At 46.3% G+C, this 19,327-nt stretch overlaps 1 protein-coding gene across 1 annotated transcript in view; it reads right to left on the bottom strand.

Annotated features, from left to right (window-relative positions):
* IGF2R (insulin like growth factor 2 receptor) overlaps positions 1 to 18,564 on the bottom strand; it is a 109,172-nt gene extending 90,608 nt beyond the window's left edge. Inside the window, exon 1 of the mRNA XM_077120771.1 lies at positions 18,392 to 18,564. Coding sequence (XP_076976886.1) covers positions 18,392 to 18,564 — 173 coding nt within the window. The remainder of the gene's footprint in view (positions 1 to 18,391) is intronic.
* Positions 18,565 to 19,327: the final 763 nt, after the last annotated feature.

Below are 19,327 nucleotides of genomic sequence, written 5' to 3'. Positions count from 1 at the left end.
GCAAGATCTCAGCTAGAACTCCCAAGCTACCCATGTCTCCCTGCCTACTGCCTACAAGTAGCTTTCCTGGTAGCCCCAGCCATCGACAGAGAAGCCAAAATGGCCCTGTGGGCAGCCAGGACACCACACGTTACCCCGATCTGGGGACTGAGCAAATTCGCCTGGTCTGGAAGTCAAGGTTCAGCACAGTCCAGCACTCAGGCAGGGTGGAAGAATGCTGCCCTGGGAGTTCTGACACAAACCTGAAAAACAGGCCCAGGTAGGTCAAGTGCCAGGCCCAGAGGTCAGACCAGGCTTCAAAGCAGCCACCACTGACCCCAGCTTTTGGGGGGCAGGGAGGGACGGTGCAAACACCTTAGATTTATCTGCTAGAGGTAGGAGCAAATAACCCAAGTACTTCCAGAGGATCATCAGCAAAGGTTTCTTTCCTTTACCCTTCCTTCATCTTTACTTATTTGCTTCACAAATATTTCTTAACTCCTGAATGAGGCAGGCAGTGGGAGGTCCAACAATGCACCAACGAGACAAAAAAGTTCCTCCTCTCTTGGAGTGTGCCGTTCAGTTGGGAGGAGAGAAAATAAGGAGGCAAATATACGGGACAATTTTGCCTCCTAATACATGCTCTGAAGAAAAGAAAATAGTATAATGTGACAAGATGGCTGTTGTGGCACCTTTAATTCAGAGGTCTTCTTAGATGATATTTGCTCTGAGACATGCCTGACAAAGAAGAGTGACCTGGGTGGAGACACAGTGGGACAAACACCCCAAGCAGAGAGAGCAGACGCAGCAGAGGTCCTGGGGCCAGGATGAAGTTGGCATGGCACATTAAGGGAAAAGGCTACAAGAGGTGAGGAGGGAGCAGGAGATGAGGTCGGCAAGAGCTAGAGGCCCCTGTTGGGGACAGCCTTGCACACTAGACGGAAGCAGTCTTTTGATTTTATACTCCAAGCAAAGAAAGGCCACTCGAAGTCTCCAAGAATCTTTCCTTAAATGTGTAAGCTCGTATTTTTATTTGCAAAGCATCAGTAAAACTTTTCTATTATTAATGAGGATTTGTCAAGGGAGTTCATTAAGGGAGCCCTGACTAGGTTTTTCCAGGATTATCAAATGTAAAACCTCAGCGGTGGCATCATTAAATCATTTTACAACCCTAAGTATAGGACAGAGGTTCTTAAAGGTACCATTTTAGAATGAGTCAACAGGTAGGAACCAACTGTAAAGAAATCCACATGGGACCTGAACCACTATACCTTTCTTACAAACCAAAATTGACCACTGTTTCTGCCGAAATGATATTTAAATAAAGTCACTGTAAAAGGACATGTGTCTTTGGGGAGCAGAAAAGATTTTTTAAAAAGTGGAATGAGGGAAACTGTCCTGATTATCTGGATATCAGAATTCCTAGAAAGATAAATGTGCCATCCACTTGTATTTCTTTCTCTATGTGCGGTCATATTTGCCTTGTGTAGGTGTATTGAAGGGAGTGGCGAGGGGATCCCACTAGAGCCCCGCGTGGGGCTCCGCCGTCGAGGGGCTGAACTCACAGCTCACTGTGGGGCAGCCATGCTTCCCCGCCATGAGCCCTGGGCAGCACGCGGGCAAGAAGTCCTAGCCATCGCCCGCCTGGACAACAAAGGGATTCAGTGTATTCCTCAACTCCACCCCCAAGCCCACCATGGGCTGTCAGCACCTGGAAGCATTCTGATTCCGATGGACTTCACACATCTGCATTAGAACAAACGTCTTATGATCACCCTCCCAGGCAACTCGGATGAAATGATTTCTCTGGAAATTCAGGCAGCATGTTCCAAAGACTATTAGGTTCTCCGGCATGTGCCCTGGCAAGGTAAGATGATCATCTAGGTATGTTTCCACTCACAAGTAAGTATTTTTAAAGGCCATTTCATATCCTGAATGCTATACAGAATAAACAACCAAAAGCATTTTTTAAGAAAGTTAACGTGTTTGAAACTAGAGGATTCTAGATCCTTTGTCAGGCTGAAGGAAAAGCCACTAAAATCGACCTGGACTGAAATCATTCTTAAAATTGAATGTATGATAAAACTTAAAACCATCATATTATATTACAGAACCAGAGAATGGTTTTGGAAGCAAAAGTAAGTATTACAGACTAAATAAAATTTAATACCTTTGAGGAGTAATAAATTTTAATAGACTATTTTTAGAGCAGTTTTAGGTTTACAGAAAAATTTCACAAAGTACTGAATTCCCATACCCCTCCCCCGCCAAATTTCCCCTATTATTAACATCTTGCATTAATGTGGTATATTTGTAACAAATGACCAACCTATATGGATACAGTTTCAGTAACTTAAAGGTGTAGTTTACATTAGGGTTCCCTCTTTGTTGTACTGTTTGTTGTACTGTTGTACTGTTTTGACAAACCCACAATATCATGGCTTTCCCATTCCAGTATCATACAGAAGAGTTTTGCAGCCCTAAAATATCCTATCCTCTGCCTGTTTGGCCTTCCCCCTCTCTGCCTGGGAACTCTAGGCAACCACTGATTTTTTTCATGGTCTCTACAGTTTTCGGTTTTGCCTTTTCCAGAAAGTCAGATAGCTGGAATCATACAACATTTAGCCTTTTCAGATTGGTTTCTTCCACTTAGAAATATGTACGTAAGGTTCTCTCATATCTTTGTAGCTCTAAACTCTTGTCTCAAAGTCTGTCTACTAGAAAATTCCACTTGAATTGAACATGTACAGCCCAAATTTTGAGACTGTATCCCAGAGGAGCCTGGCCAGGCAAATACCACAACGATGAGACTTCTGAGCTGAAAAATACAGAAATACAGAAGAGTCTGCATTCTAGGCTAAGTTACCTGAGCTTCCACAAGTAAAAAACTTAAGATGATGAAAAACTGACTGGCAGTATAGGGACAGACATAAAAACCAAACAGAAAGTAAGCTGTAATATTAAAATTAAAAATGTTAGTAAAAAAAAAATTTCTGGAAGAAAATATCTGCAAGATGGGTGGGAAAGTAGTCTTGACACACATTCAAAAAAAACTTTTAAATATATTTGACATTACATATCACTAGGCCACAGGATGGTTAGATAAGAAACTCATGGGCAGGTCCTCGGCACTCAGACACACACATCCGTGTTCTCAAAGCTACTGCAACTATGTCGTGCTCCAGCCAAGGATGGAGACAAGAGCACGGAAGACGCTAAACAGACACGAAGACATGGAGCAGGGAGAACTGCAAAGTCCCACGTGTGGGGAAACATCACCCCACAGTCCCCCTCACTGCCCCTGCACTGTGACATCCAGGTGACCTCGGAGGATATTTCAGGTCAAACTGCCTTGCTGGGTACAGAACAACGGTGGAAGAATGCTCTTGGCTCCGGAAACGAGCAAAAGCAAGTGGAATCCTGCCCCTCCACCTCATTTTTCACAGAGCGTGAAGCTAAATCAGCCACCACCACTTCTTCCCCTCTCAGAAATTCCAAGGGCACTTCCAAACTCAGCGACCATTCTAAACGCACGTGTCCACCACAGCAACTCGGGCAAACCCGTGAGCTCTCCCTTTTCTGGACCCTGCAGCTCTGATTGGCGGCACTCCTGGACAGCCATGAATCGTCACTGATCCCTGACGACCCAACAGCCTTCCCCCAAAACAAGGACTGGCAGAGGCAGAATCAGTACCTACAGACGACTTGGAAAGGAAACCAGGCTGATGGACTAACAGAGCATCATAGCACAACTCTCAGCTACGGGCCTAAAGCTACGCCAAGCCCCTGGCACCATTATCTCCCTCTCACAAGCTCCCCCACACCCACCTCTGAAGTTAAAGTTTCTGAGAGATGAAGCACCTTGTCCAACATTGCACAATTATTAGCTGACAAAGCCAGGGACAACCTGGGTGAGTCTGAGCCCCCAAGGGCAAATGCTTAACCACTAAGCTCAACTGCCTTCTTTATTTTCAACTCTTTTTTAATGTCTTTTGACTTCGCAGGAAATATTTACTTTCAATTACAACACTGATACTGGTAAATCGTTTCACAAGACTTTAGAATTTAAGTCTTGTCATAATAAATGCCATTAAAATGACAGCTTCTATATGGCTTAGAGATTTCCTAGTCCCTTCTGTACTACAGTACAACTTGATTCAATAAAATTCTAAGAGAACAGAAAATTTACAGTCACCCCTTTACAGCTCCTTGTCAGACTAGAGAGTTGTACAAATTCCCTTCTCATTTTGAATAACTCATAGATCCCAAGAACTCCTCCTCTGGTAGTGCAGGGCAGACTTTTCAGTAACTGACGTGTCTGAGGAACCTGTACAATGCTAATCAACACATCATGTTTTGCTCGCTCCAGTTCCTCCTCAGGTTTTAAACTTCTGCTCCTCTTTACTCCCAGCCCTGTTCTGCTTTCTCTCCTACACAGTTCGAATTGCCAAATACTAGAGGCATCCCTTGTGCAACCTTTCTTCCCACTCTCAACTGGTTTCTATGGAAATAATATCGATTCCCTCAGTCCCTCCTTCCTGCCAGCTGCCCTCTCCTCACTGTACCCAGCTGGGGTGTGGACTCTGCCACATCTATATTTGTTTTCCTCGTCACAGATTTGCATTCTCCTTTAAAATAACTGCTTGGCTCAGCAGACAGTCGCCATTCAAAAATCCCAACCAAAAGTCCAATAAAACCGCCATCAATAACTCTGAAACATCCTGCAATTAGACCACCTGATCCTGCAGGAGAAGGTGGGGGAGAGGCAGACGTTACACACCAAACAAATGGCTTCAAGAGATCGCTGATTTTAAAGTAAAATCTATGGTTGAAACACACCCTAGACAGGGACCGATTAATGTAACTGTATAAGCTCAGCCTACAGACAGAACCTCCCCACTAGCTAAGGAAAGCTTAAATCTGTCTTGCTCCTAACTGGAATCTCACTGCTTCTGCTGAACCCCCTCGGAGTACTGCAGTCAGTCCACTTCTGTTGGGTGGCACAGAAGTTCCATTTTTACCTCATTTGGTTTAAATTTCATAACATCCTGAAAGGTGTTGGCAGATCACCAGTTAGAAAGAAGCACACAAGTAATATACTGTCAACCAACTCAGGAACAGGAAGGCATTTCTACTTTTCCAAAACTGCTCCAGCTGAACGCCACATTTAAAACCCTTAAAACCTGCTCTGCTCCAGACGAAACCAATCCACTGGCAACAATGAAGAAACTTGAGAGTGAAAAATGTCAAGTTTTTAGCTACATAAATCTAACTGGCCAACACAAACTGCCTACGGTTCAGAAAGTTTACTTAATAAAGAGAAATGCAGAATTGTCTCAACTGAGTAAGTAATAAGCTTCAACCCTGCCTCCCAAAAAAAATCAAAAGAAAAGGCCAGAGGTACAATTGTATATTTTTAAACTCTCTGACAGTATTGTCCTCTGGTACTTTCCAAGTTTTCATACACGTCATTTCTGAACACCTAAAAAATTGCAATACTTTGCAAGGCGTAATTCTGGCTTCTTTTGTCTTTTGTTTTTAAAAGGACTTAAGAACTAAAATAAAGTATATAAAATTATAAAATTTATTGAATGCCCAATCTCTTAAAGAAAATCTTAGAAAACAGATTCCTTCCTTCTAAGACAAAACAACCCCCTGAACTATAATTATATCTGTGCCTCCTTTATTGCCACATTTCCACATTATTTTGAAATATATCTTAGTTCCCTTACTCCCTCTGAGTCTTGGTTGATGGTAATGGTCATGCAGCTATGAAACATTTCATTACTGGCCTACAAAGGTCAGTATGTAAAACAGGATAGAGTAACCAAATTAACAAGCATGTGTGAATCTGTAATTCAGTTTCCTAAAAAAAAAATCCCAGTTGTGATATATGAGCTAAATTCACATATAATACAGAGTCACTGACTGGAGAAATGTTTTTCTGAGTCTTGAGTGAGCAACAAATCTAAAACTTTGGGGATTAAGAGAATGTTAAGTCTTTCCAACCTGAACATCCAAAAAGATTTTCCTAGTTTTGATGTGTATCCAAGGACTCTAACAGGAGACTCAAGAAATCATTTGGCTCATGACTGCCTCATGACCATCCAGCAATCTCCCAGATCATACATCTAGTCCACTAACCTTCAAAGATCTGGGACAGTACCCTAACTTAAGGGAAAAATACAAAGCAAAAAAAAAAAAACTGCACAAAAGATGGGGAAAAAGGTGGGCATGGAAAAAGGCTCCCTAACAACATCTGCAGCAGAATGTCAAGTTCGTAACATAACTACTATTGTCAGCAACTTTCTACCTTTGACACAAAAAGAAAATTCAGATTTGGCACGACGGATCCATGCCCCACTCTGAGGGCCAGGACCACGGCATGAACAAAGCTTGTATAGGAAGCAATTCACTTCCTATTTTAACAAACCACAAAGCTGTGTATAAAGATAAGAGGCCTGCAAAAAGAAAAAGAAAAAGGCAAGGCAGCACCCAGCAGCAGTCACTGTTCTCACTGCCATGTTTTGCAGGGTCTGGAAGGAGCAAGCCCACAGCTGGATAGGAAGCTCGAGGCTGGAAGCAAGGCTCTAAGCACACCTGACACTGGGGCCAGCACAAGAGGCCAAAGGTGGGGGGTGGCAGTGATGGATGAGCCAACGATGGCCTGAAAACAGCATCGTGAAATAGAGGGCAGTGAGCTTCTCTCTGAAAGGTGTCATGGCCACAGCAGAAAGAGGGACAATTCAGGGGAGAGCTACCCTGCAAGAGACAGCGACAGCAGAGCTTTTTAGTGAAATTATGACTAAGGCTTCATCTGGATGAACAGGATTCAAATGGCTCAAAAATTAAGTATTAAAAAAAAAGGTTATGTTGGCTTGGGGCTTCCCACGGAAGTGACTCTGAGACAAAGTGAAAGGCTGGGAAGCTGCATGCGCTCGGAGTTGGAGTTGGGAGGAGAGGCAGGGCCTGGCCCAAGGCCAGTTCCACGGGGCCCACGGAACTCACCACAGCAGCCAGTGGCAGCTTCCCGGGGACTCCTCCAGCCCCGCCCAGCACCCTAGGGCCCTGCCTGATTCTGCGTGTCTAGCCACCAGCTGCCACCAGCATGGAGGCCTGATGGACCTGAAACTCCTGGCAGAGAAACAGGGGAAGGAAGACAGGACAGACTCTCCGCAGAGAGGTTGCACTGCAACGCGGCGCATGGGGCCTTCCACTAGTGAGTGTCCATCCACAGCTGACGCCTCACGACGGCCAGGCCCCTTCCTCTCCCCGCTGCACCCTCCCCCTGTGCAGGTCAACTCTACGGCCCCAGAGACAGGCCAGCATGTCAACCCTAAACCCTGGACCACGGCAGTGTTTTAAGTATCAGAGGAATTATCTGGATGTTCTCAAGCTCAGTGCCTTGGAAAAGGGGCTGAGGAAAGGCAAAGGGCCTCCGAGCTGAACAGCCTTTAAAGTGCCCCCAGCCATGGCCTGGAGCGCAAGCCCAGTGCCCGAGCCCACCCTTCTGCTGGGGGAAACCCTCCCAGACCCAAACACCCTTCCTCTAGAGCCCTGGAAACGGAAAGGTCTCGTCTTCCCAATTTCTGGGCAGGGTGGCTCAGCTGGTTGACACTAACAAGGCCACAGTCAGAGGCAAGTTCTTCCTAAAAGCCAACCAGGTGGACACAGGAGGGAAATCTGTGCTTTGCTGGACATGGGGCTCAGCAAAACTAAAGGCCTTGAACTTTGTCATTCAACCTCTCAAGGCAGATCCTGCTGTTCCCTCTCCACAGACATAAAAGTCAGCAGATCTTGCCTAGGGGCAAAATTCGAGAGATTCGGGATCTGAATGAGGCCTTGCATGTGTGTCTCCACTGCCTGCTACAGGAAAAAGAATCACTAGCTTAAAAGTACTGTGAAGAGTAAGCGCAGCCCTTTACTAAACTGCTATTGTTAGCTGATAATCTTGCTTCCTGCTCCTCTGAAGAAATCGAAGCACTCTGAATGTCCACGTCACCATCACATCTACCCGCCTCCTTGCAGCAATGTCCCCCAGGACTATGCCTTCTCTCCCCTCCCCCTGCTCCCCCCAGTCTCCCTCCCCCTCTCTGAATCCCTTCTCCCTGTATCACCAAATTTTCTCTTTGTGCTAGACCACACTCAAGAGAGTACAAACTTTTTGTAATATATCCCATTTTTTAAAACTGCTCTCCTTGCAGCTACCATTCCATTTTTCAGCTCCCTTTTACAGCAAGCTCCTCAAGAGAGTTGTTGTCCAAACTCACTGTCTCCACTTTCCAACCTCCCACTCTCTCTTGAATCTAAACAAACTTTTACCCCCAGCCCATCAAAATGTCTGTCCATGTCACCAGTGACCTCCACATTCCAAAACCCAGTAATGGAGTCTCAGTCTTTATCTCACTAATGCATGGCATGTGACATGCCTGCTCATTTTCTTCTTTTACAACTTTCTTCCCTTGGTTTCCAGGACAAAACTGCCTCTTGGTTCTTATCCTGCCTCCCCAGAACCTCCTAATCAGACCCCTCTACCTGTTCTTCACCACCCTGAGACTTCCAAACACCAAGGACCTCAGATGTCTCTGCCTACATTCCCAGCCAAGAAACCCCATCCAGCCCAGTGGTTCTCCTTCCATACTATGGCAGCTGCCAAATGTATATCCTCAGCCCAAACCCCTCCCTTATATGTTAAATGCATAGTTTTAACTGCCAACTTTTGGATGCCTCAAAATCAACATGGCCAAGCCAAACTCCTTTTCTTCCCCTAAACTTACTTTTCCCACAGCCCTATATGTCTGAAAACGGAAACTCCATCCTTTCCATTGCTCAAGCCAAAAACCTAAGAGCCATCTGTTCTCTTTTCTCCTCGCCTCGCCTCTCCAATCATCAGCAAGTCCTACCAGCTATGCCTTCAAAATATCCAGAATCTGACCAGTTCTTATCACATCCGCTGCTACAAGCCTGGCCCAGTCTATAATCATCTCCCACCTGGTCTACCAGAAATCCCGGCGTTCCCCGGACCTTCTCCACCTTCTGCCTTCCTCTGCTCAACACCCCCCAAGGGCCCCTGGCCCTCAGACTGAAAGCCAAAGTCATTACAGTGACCTAGTGCAGCTTTGCCCCAGTTAACTGCCAGGCCTGCCCCCAGCCCTCCTCCACTTCTCTCAGCCCCTCATCCTGCCCCAGGCCCCCTCCCATTTCTCAAGCCCATTAGGCTCCTGGACAGGGTCCCTCTGCCTGGGATTTCTCCTCCCAGTCAGGTGCCCAGCCCCCATCACGTCCACCCAGTTCCCGTTGAGGGGCTGGGGGTTGTCACCACCCTTGAGGACCCGCCCAGCCCCATGTCTCCTGCTCTCTCCCGAGCCCATGGAGCCAAACGATTAACTCACACTGTGCAGCCTCCTCCTAGGGTCAATCCTAAAGAGACAGGGAAAGAGACTTTTTGGCTTTCAGGGGCTGGCTTTGTGGGTGACGACAACAGGTGGGGGAGCCCTCAAGGGAAGCAAGGGCTGAGTCACAGCAGAGGCAGGTTCCCTGCTTCCAGGAAGGTAACCCACTGCTTTAGCACTTCTGTTCCTGTGGTTTCCTTTCTATTCGTAGGTCAGAGGCCAGAAGCAGGGAGCGTTGGGGGAGTTTTTTAAGTAAAAAAAAAAGAAAAAGAAACAAAAAGGTTTAAAATGTATCACTGATTTCAGGGTAGAGATAATCACCCAAAAGGCAAAAAATATAAAACCCTAGTCAATTTATTCCTGAATGTGCCCACCCACTCACCCCCCACTTCTCACCTCTCATCAGGCCTGCGAGTGCACGTGCGCGCGCGCACGCGCGCACACACACACACACACACACACAGAGGCAGTGAAAGCTATTTACACCTTTAAAGGTGTAATTAGCACCAAGGTGCTAATTAAAGACAGTTCTTAACCCCCTCCTCAGGGTCTCCCACTGACAACTGATTCCCAAGGTGGCTTTCCACTGCTGACACTTTCCTTCATCTTCCCCTCCATAGTCTAAAATTAAAATGAACATTTAAAACTTTCACAATGTCTCTTATCTCCTACACCCGCCCTTGACCTCTAGAGAATGATACCTGCAGAAATCTGCAACTTCACCCCTGGGCTTGCCCTTTGTATGCTATCTGAACTGTAGCTGTTCCCAGGGCATCTAAAAGCACACAAAAGGGAAAAAACAAGACTGAGCCAAAGGTCTCTAACTGACTTATAGGGACAGTTTCATCCTCACAGGAAAAAGAGGGGCTGGGATTTTCCCCCACTTTTCCCGTTAAGAGCAAAGCGGACCTGACCCCCAACTGCCCTACTAGAGCAGATACAAAAACAGGCACAAGACGCGCAGAATCCCAGAATTCTGGATGTGAAAGGGATCCCAAGAATTACATAGTCCAGTATTGTTTTATTTTAACTTTTTTTTTAATGGTGAAAGCATTCTTTATCAACAGGAATCTTATAATAAAGAAAGAAATCATCTCTGGTGGAGGCAGAAACCCCCAAGGCACTAATGGAGACCTCCAAGGTACTGAGCGACAGTTCAAAAAACAAAAATCACCTACCGTTCTAAATGCAGCATTTCTAACTTTCAAATAAAAAGCGGTAACTATCACGACATCCATTTTTGGAACATTGAGTTAAATACATTTTAACTAATTCTCATACCAACCCTAAAGACATGGTTAGCATCCTGATCTGACACCTAAGGAAATTAAGAGCTGGGAAGCTCAGCAACTTGCCCAAGTCCTTACAACTAGTATAGAGAAGAGTTCAGATTCTAAACCAGGGCAGTGACCCTAAAACTGGACTCCTACCTTCCTTCAAGAGCAAACTGCGATCCAGAGAAACGAAATGATTTGACAGTGCCAACTCAGTAATCTATATCTCCTGTCTGGGACTGCAGGGAAGCCACGCTGCTCTCTGCCAAAAGCAATCAATAAGGGTTAGCAGCTGTCTCCTGGCAGGAAGAAGTGCCTGGGTGTGGGAACACCAGGCAGCGGCCTCACGGTTAGGGAGAAATATTTGAATGAAGGGAAAAGCACCTAAACCCCAAAGACCAGTTACAGAGACACATCAGCCAAAGGCACGCCCTGCCCACCCCTGTCTCCCCCTTAACAATTTATAGCCAAGCTACGACAACTGTTTCCAGCCCCACCCTCACAGCTGCCCAAGCAGAGGCAGCAAACTTCCAATAAGGAGACTTTCCTGCAAAGAAAACAATCAATAAGTCAGTAGAGGGGCTCCTGCACCATGAAAAGGTGATGAAGATAAAAGCAAACAAAAGAAATTGGGGCCAAGGAAAGAAGTAACAGAGCAGTCAGAGCAAAACTTTCAAATCTCTATTCAGTGAGACGATGAAAGCTGTAGCATCCATGCAAAAAGAACAGGCAGCCATGAAAATAAATCAACTGAAGACCTTGCTGAAATAAAAGACAACAGAAAAATGGAAACACACATGAACAAAAGAACTGATAAGCAAGAAGACAGCCACAAGATAAATCCTTTTAGAAACCTGTACAAAGTGTCATAATGAGATACAAAGTATATAAAAGAAACAGATAAAACAAAGGACAAAGGATAAGTTAGGATATAGAAAAGCTGACCAGCACAATTAATAAAACTTTGACCCAAATGGAAAACATTTTTTCCAAACACACATAGAATACATACAACTTAACTAGGTGCTAAGCCACAAAGGAAATGTCAATAAATTCCACCTCATTTACTAGTCACCGTGGGGGAAAAAAGAAGTTTTTAAAAAATAAATTTTCCTGAAAAATAAAGTTAAAAAAAAAAAAATAGTGAGCACAGGAAGTTAAAATACTTAGAACTACTGGGTCCACAATGGAAATATTAAGAATTGAAATCGAAAAAGCTATGTATCAAAACCCATAAGAATGGTAGGGTGCTCAGGAAAAAGAAATACGACTTGAAATGCATTTCTTAATTACGTAAAAGAGATTTAAAGTAAAAGATCTAGCTTTCAGCTAATACTGGGAAAAGAAAAATGAGGTTGAAGTTAGTAAGAGAGAACAGAAATTAATAAAATCAGAAATAAATGGTGATAGAGGTGGTAAACGAAAAAAGTTTTTAAAAAACTAAAATAAGATTAATAAACCTTTAGTAAATATGATTTAGGGAAAAAGCGCATAAATAAACACCAGAATTTTTAAAATGTACCTGCACATACAAAGCATATTTTCAAAAGTCTCAAAGAGTAGCATGCTACATATTTATATATGAAAACGTAATTAAAATAAAAGTTTTCTAGGAAAATAGAGAGTACCAACACTGGCTCAAGAAAAAGTAGGACATCTGAATAAATAAACTCCATAAAACTTAGGCAGTAATCAAAATTCCTCCCACAGCTAGACTCAAAGGTACCAGGGCCAGACAGTTTTACTGGTGAGCTCTACCAAAATTTAAGGAACAGAAAACTTTCATCTTATGCAAAGACTGTTTCATAGCATGGAAAAATACTAAAAGTGCACTAGCTCATTATACAAAGCAAACATATCCTTCATACCAAAATGAGCCAAGAACAGAACAGCAAAGAAAATTATAGCCCATGCTTACTTAAAATCACAGCTGCAAGAATCCTACATAAAATACTAGCAAACAGACTAAATATCTTCATGAAAGAAAGAAACTGACTTTCACCCTACCCTTGAAAAATTTATCAGAGAGCCAAACATAAAGTTAAAACTATAAAGCTAGTAGAAGCAAACATAGGGAAAAAATCTTTGTGCCTTTGGAGTAGGCCAGGGGCTCTCCTCTGGGGCTGCCTGTGCCCCCCACCTCCAGTCATATGGCCACATCTAGAGATATTTTTATTTGCCACAACTGAGGACTGGAGAGAAATTTCTAGTGGGGAGAAGCCACACATGCTGCTTAACATCCTACAATGCACAGGACAGACCCCATGATTACCCTGCGGGAGGAAAATTTTCCTAGGTTACAAAAAGTACAAACCATTAAAAAAAAAAATTGATAAACTGGAGTTCACCAAAATTTAAAACATGTGTTTTTCAAAAGGTATTATTAGGAAAATAAAAAGGCAAACCAAAGACTGGAAGAAAGCAGGACCCCTATGCAAGAATGACGTGCAGATTCATGAAGCGTCCCGTGTTTTTCTGTAAACCTACACTTCTCTTAAAAAAAAAAAAAAAACTAGAAATATTCATAAGCCACATTATATATCTCTGACAAGTCGTTTCCAGAACACATAAAGAACTCTTTAAAAAGTCAATAATAAGATCACACAAACACACACACATAAAGAAAACCAACAGGTAGGGGATGGAAGCAAAATATTTTAACAAACATTTTGCAAGAGAAGATATCCAAACAGTTAATGAGCAGATGAAAAGAAGTTCAACACCATTTGCCATCTGCGTAAGTACATATGAAAAGATGCTGAACATCAGTCCATGACAGGGATATGCAAATTAAAACCACACACAACACTACAAACCCACTAGAAAGACTAAAACTTAAAAGACTGAGAAGACCAAGTACAACCGGGATGTAAAACACCCGGACTCTCCTACATTGCTGGTGGAAACGCTTTGGAATAAATTTAGCAGTTCCTCGAGGATTAAGCAAAGACTCACCATTCCCCAAGTAATTCCACTCCGAAGTATTTATCCAAGGAAAAAGGACACACGTGCACACACATTCTTGTACAAAGATATTCACAACAGCTTTATTCTTAATAGCCAAAACAACGAGTGACATCTAACTCATTCTTGGTTCAGAGAAAATCAAAATTAGCATTACCCATTCTTTTAAATTAACAAAAATAAGCAGAAGAGGGTGTTTCTTGGTTGGGAATGGCAAGGGTGGCAGTGAGTCTGGCAATGGTGCCCAAAGAATTTCCAGGAAGTCACCCCCATTGTGTCAATGTCACTCTTCTACTTGAACTTCCACAATGTGATCAGAATCCTCACCCTGACTCCCCTTCTCCAGGACTAGAAGGTGCCCTGAGTGCTGAGCCCAGAACAGGACAGTGAAAGGACCCAAATCCTCCCTGGGATGGAGGGGAGGGAATGAGACGGAGGCACCAGGGCCAGTATGTCTTCTGGGACCCCTGGGGTAGAGGGGAGTGTTGAGTCCGCCCTGACTCCACTGCAGTTCTGTCCCCTCCCAGCTTCCCCCAGGGGAGGGCCTGGAGAATAAATGAGCTTATGCCTCCTTCACTGCCCAGGACTGAAGATGAAGAGACACTGTCAGCGGAGTGAGCCCCAATGCAGGCCTCTGTCCCCCTGGGCAGGAGCAGCCACACCCAGCTATTCGTGACCAGCTGGGCTATTCATAAGGTATCTCTGAGGCTGGACAATCAAAAGGAAAAAAAAGAAAAAAGAGCAGCCGTTAGCCCCACCTCTGGGTCCCTGGGGCAATTCTCACTGTCCAGAACAATACAGCTTCATTTGCCAAGATTCAAATAAAGAAGACAACACCAAAAGTATTTTTCTCAACCCCCATCTTTAAAAAAATATATATATTCCTACCTCTACAAAACACTGATAAAGATGTGAAACCCAATCAGGAATTCATTTCCTGGGAATACGTCAGGATGCTGCTCTAAGAGTTAATAAATGAGACCTAATGTACACATAATTAACACTCTTAGGCTTCGACACACATTTGTTGTTGAGAGAGATGTATACACACAAATGGATGCTGCTCAAGCTTAACATGTGGCCCAAATTAGGCATGTAAGCATTGTTCCTTTGAAAAATCACCGGGGAAAAGCATCTCCTTAGGACAGCAACTAAACCAACCTCAAATCCCAGCTGGCTTCATTATTCTCCTGTCCTCGATATAACAGAAACTTTCCAGCATTTATACCCAAACAATGGCGGGGGGTGTACTTGTCTGTATAAATTTTAATGTACTAGAAAAAAATTTTTTAAGCTACTCAACTACCTAAATCAAACCAGCCCAGCACATTATTTCATAATTAGCAAAGTTAGGACCTCGCTTAATAAGGATGTTGTTAACATCTAAATAAAGGGAGGACACCCGCCTATTACATATGTAATATGGCACTTTACAAAGTTCAAATTATACGGCACTAAGTAAAGCTCCTGACTGACAGATCCCCTTTTGATCACTTTCGGGGATTTTGCAAGGCCTGGCCTCTGCCCACCTCTCTCCCTGGCCTCTGTGCCCCCTGACCTTCAGCCAGCCCTCCCCAGCACCACACTCCCTCCCCTGCAATGCTGGCTTCTGGGAACAGGTTCTTTCTACACCAGCGTGCCACCTCCCAAGAAATAGCTCGGTGATTACGAATCACTAACTTTTTCCACAGCACAGGATCCACCTGGCCCAGGGATACTCCTGGCTCATAAACACACACCCACACACACCCACACCACCACCACCACCACCACATCTCTCTAAAGAACAAGCACTTCTTCAAAGAGCTACTCAGGGCCAAGCACACATTGGGAAACTCGCAGAGGGATTTCCTTGACTTTCAGCGCACAACACACCGAGACTGGTCTCCGGCACAAGAATGTAGCTAAGCCACTGCTGAAACAGCTCCTCCACCCTGTCCTTCATCCCTCTCGACAAGTAACTGCACCCTTGCCAATCCGTTTCCATCCCACCATTCCAAGGGCAGTCAAAGCCAAAGTGCATCCTGAAGCCGCACCCCAGTCCCCCAAGGAAGCAGGCTGAACTGGCCCTCTCCTGGGGCCTGAAAAGGAGCAGATGAAGCAGACCCTCTTAGGTTCTGCAGAGCTGAGCTTGGGAGGAGAGGTAGTTTCCCTGGAATTCTAACTCCACCTTCTAAAGAGACAATGAGAATTTACGACTAGCGCTCCAGGGAAAGCTGGACATTTAGGACAGTTTCCAGGCACCTGGAAACTGCTGCATGGAGGAGGGGTTTCCTGAGACTGCCCTGGGCAGCAAACCACAAAGAGCAAGACTGTTTTCAAAGGGAAATGTGCTCCCAGTTTCAAACAACCAATTCACAAGCATTGGAAATGTGATCCTTGTGTCTGTGTATCTTGGGACCCCCTTCATGTGACAAAGCTGCACAAATAGTGAGATTTAGAGACTTCTACTTTTCTGGCTTACACTTCAGCCGATTGGATGCTAACGAAAGGGTAGTCTGATGCGTCCTGCTTTGTGGATAGTTGGTAGAACTGGATAATAAAATGTTCAGCTCATATTCACATTCCTCAAAGGTACACTAGAGACAGAAATCTTTTTTGCTGGTTTTAGCTCATAAAAGTGTGCAGATTTTTAACCGCCCAAAGTAAAAGTCTTTAAAGGTATTTGAGCAGAGAAATTTAAAACAGGAACAGAGAGGGAGAACTTGACTTTGCGGGAATGCACAGCTGTAGAGACAGTGATTGCTGCAGGGGCTCTGGAGATAGCTCAAGGTGCAACCAAAGTGTGCTAATAGCCTACAAAGCAGAGAAAGGAAAGACAAAGCCCAGCCAGGAAGGGACTGGCAGATCTGTCCTCCTTAGGAAATCTGGCAGAAATCCTAAATACAACAATTTTAAAGAGAGTCTAAGGCTACAGAGCACCCATTTTATTATCAGACTCACAACACTTTTCAGCATTTCCAAGGATATACCCACATGTGACAGTGACTAGAAGTCTTCAAAAGATACAAAGGCCATTTCTCACTGGACCAAGAGGCTGGATTTTTCCTAGACATGAGGTTATGAGCATAGGTTCAAGGCACCAAGGTGACTGTGCTAATGCAAAAGCAAGGGCCCCTGTATCGACCAGAGTTTGAATCTGCCCTTGAGCAGCCTCTGCCTGTAAATATTAATAAATAAAATTTACTCTACAAGACCAAGAGTTCAACACCACAAGACCAGCTGAGTTCATTCTTGGTGGATGTTTTTGGTCACAGCAGCCAGTATGCCAAAACCCTACCTCTGAATCTCAGTCTCATGGCGACCTTGTCTATGAGATACCACCCTTTTCTCCCTATCAAGCACAAGTTACTGGAGTGACTACCCAAGAACAAACCCACGGCATGTGCAACAAATTCTTCCTCGTTACCCAGCTCCCCCAAAAAAGGGAAAGAAATAAAGAGCATGGGCCTTTCAGAGGGTTGTGATCCCAGCCTTGCTCTCCTTAGGATGATCATTCCTGCAAGTTCTAGACTCACGGATACAAGGAAAGAATAGGAACCCCACTAACCCTCCCACAAATTCAAAGTTCAACTCAAGCTAGGATCCACTTCACTGCATTCTATGAAGTGATGTGCCAGGGCCAGAGGAAATCGCATGGGGTTGACTGTTCACTGGTCTTTCGAAATTCTTCATCACCCTGCTTCCTTCTTACTAAAGTTTTTTAAAAAGAAACACATGAAACTCTGAATTTTACATCATCCTAAATAGTCCCAACAAGACTGATCAGAAAATTCCAGAACTGAAAGTTCCTATGCTCCAGGTTCCTAGCAATCCGCAGGAAATTAACAGCAGCCCACAGGACTCACGGGTTATACAACGATAGTTCCCAAAGAATCCACCACTCGAACAATCCACCCCGGAGACAATGACATCATGTGATCCACTAGACAGGAAGTTAGGATCTGAGAGGTAAAGAATAAAATCTTGAAAGCAGAATACAGGATGAGGCCCATCGCCCTCCCCCAGTCCAAGGGAAAAAAAAGGCACACCTACTGCAGAAAAGCCACCAGCGACTTTAAAAAAGAAAATGGAAACCCCACGTAGAGGAACTCAATCATCAAACGAAACCCAAAACTCCCCATTCGAAGGCCATTCATTGGTAAGTCTTTCCAAACTTAGGGACCTCCCCAAAGCCCCCCAAAAAAAAAGTTCCACCCCAAAGCTGGTGGAACTTTAATCAAAACGTGCAAATGGGAACAAAGCAAAGCTGTAGTTTCTGCCTCCTCCAACTTTCCCAGCTACACCGGGCGGGCGGGGGGGGGGGGGTTGTAATGGGTGGGGAGGTAGAACTGGGCTTGAGGTGACCCAGCCAGTCTGTCACCCAGATGGGTCAGGGCAGCCGGCCGCGCGCATACAAAGCTGCCCCTGACTTAGTGACAGCCACAAGTGGTCAGGACTGGAGGGGCTTGGGGCCAGCGCCAAGGACGCGCGTCCTGCTGCCCGCCCCCCACCCGGACCTACAGCACCCTTCAGTCTCTGCCCCCTGGCCAAGGCACGCGCAACTTTCCCTCCTGGGGTGGGGGGGGTGGGAAAAAGTGGTTCCAAACCTGGACTAGAAGCAACTCCGGGCACCTGAGACCCGCTCCCGACCCCAAGAGCTCCCCCCTCAACCCGCCACCCCCACCCCGGGCCGGCGGACGCAGCTGGGGTGCGGCAGGGAGAGGAGGGCGTCCGGGGAAGGGCGTGGGGTAGGGTGGGGAGGGACCGCCAGCGGAGCCCGCAGCCTTCGCGGCCACCCACCTGCACAGCTCCGGGAACTCGACGCCCTGGGCCGCGGCGCCAGGGACCTGCCTGCCCCCCAGGCCCGAGACGAGCAGCAGCAGCTGCAGGAGGAGCAGGGCGCGCGGCCCCCGAGCGGCGGCGGGCACGAGCCAGGGCCCCAGGTGGGCGCTCGGGCCGGCGGTGGCTCCCATGGCGCAGGGCTGGGGCGGCGCGGCGGGCTCGGAGCTGGCGGCGGGCGGCTGCTCACGGCCGCTCCCGGGACATGCTCGCAGCGCCAGGGCTGGGGAGCTGGAGCGGCAGCGGCGGCGGCAGCGGAGAGCAGCAGCGCGGCTCGGCTGGGCTCGGCGCGGCGGCGGCCCAGGAACCTCGCGTCACGTGACGGGGCCGGCCCCGCCCCCTGCACCCGCCCCGCTCACGTGACGCCCTTGTTCAGGTGATCCGGGGCCCGCTCCGGCTCCGCCGCGCCGGTCACGTGAGCCGGGGCGCGCGGGCTGGGAAGCGCCGTCCCGGCTGGGGGCGCGCTGCTCGGGCTCTCCACTGTGAGGAGGAAGGGTTCTCCGCTGCCGCACCCGGGCCTCAGTTTCCCACCTTGCTAGGTGCGGGGCGTGAGCGCTTCCCAACTAGAATAGCCATTGCCCCACTTCTACCAGGGAGGGCGAAGTAAGGGGGTGAGCGTGGCCGGGCCGCAGACCCTGTAACGGGCTCTGTCGCGTTGGAACCTCCTTTTCTTGCCCTCTGGAACTGCATCGTGGAGTCCTGCGGGGGGGTTCCCACCTTTGCCAATCAGAGCGTCCCACAGGCTTCTGTGGGAGCTTTATTTACCAAGCACGGGCTGCCCACAGAAAGGAAGGCGACCCAAATAGAGTAAAATACGAGTGGAGCACAAGTGCTGTCAGGTACATGCAGCTGAACAACGATTCATTAATTCCTTTTCTCAAATTTGTGTTGAGCCCA

Source organism: Tamandua tetradactyla, chromosome 11 (genome assembly GCF_023851605.1).
Source record: "Tamandua tetradactyla isolate mTamTet1 chromosome 11, mTamTet1.pri, whole genome shotgun sequence".
Lineage (NCBI taxonomy): Eukaryota > Metazoa > Chordata > Mammalia > Pilosa > Myrmecophagidae > Tamandua > Tamandua tetradactyla.
This window is presented reverse-complemented; position numbering and strand designations above follow the sequence as displayed.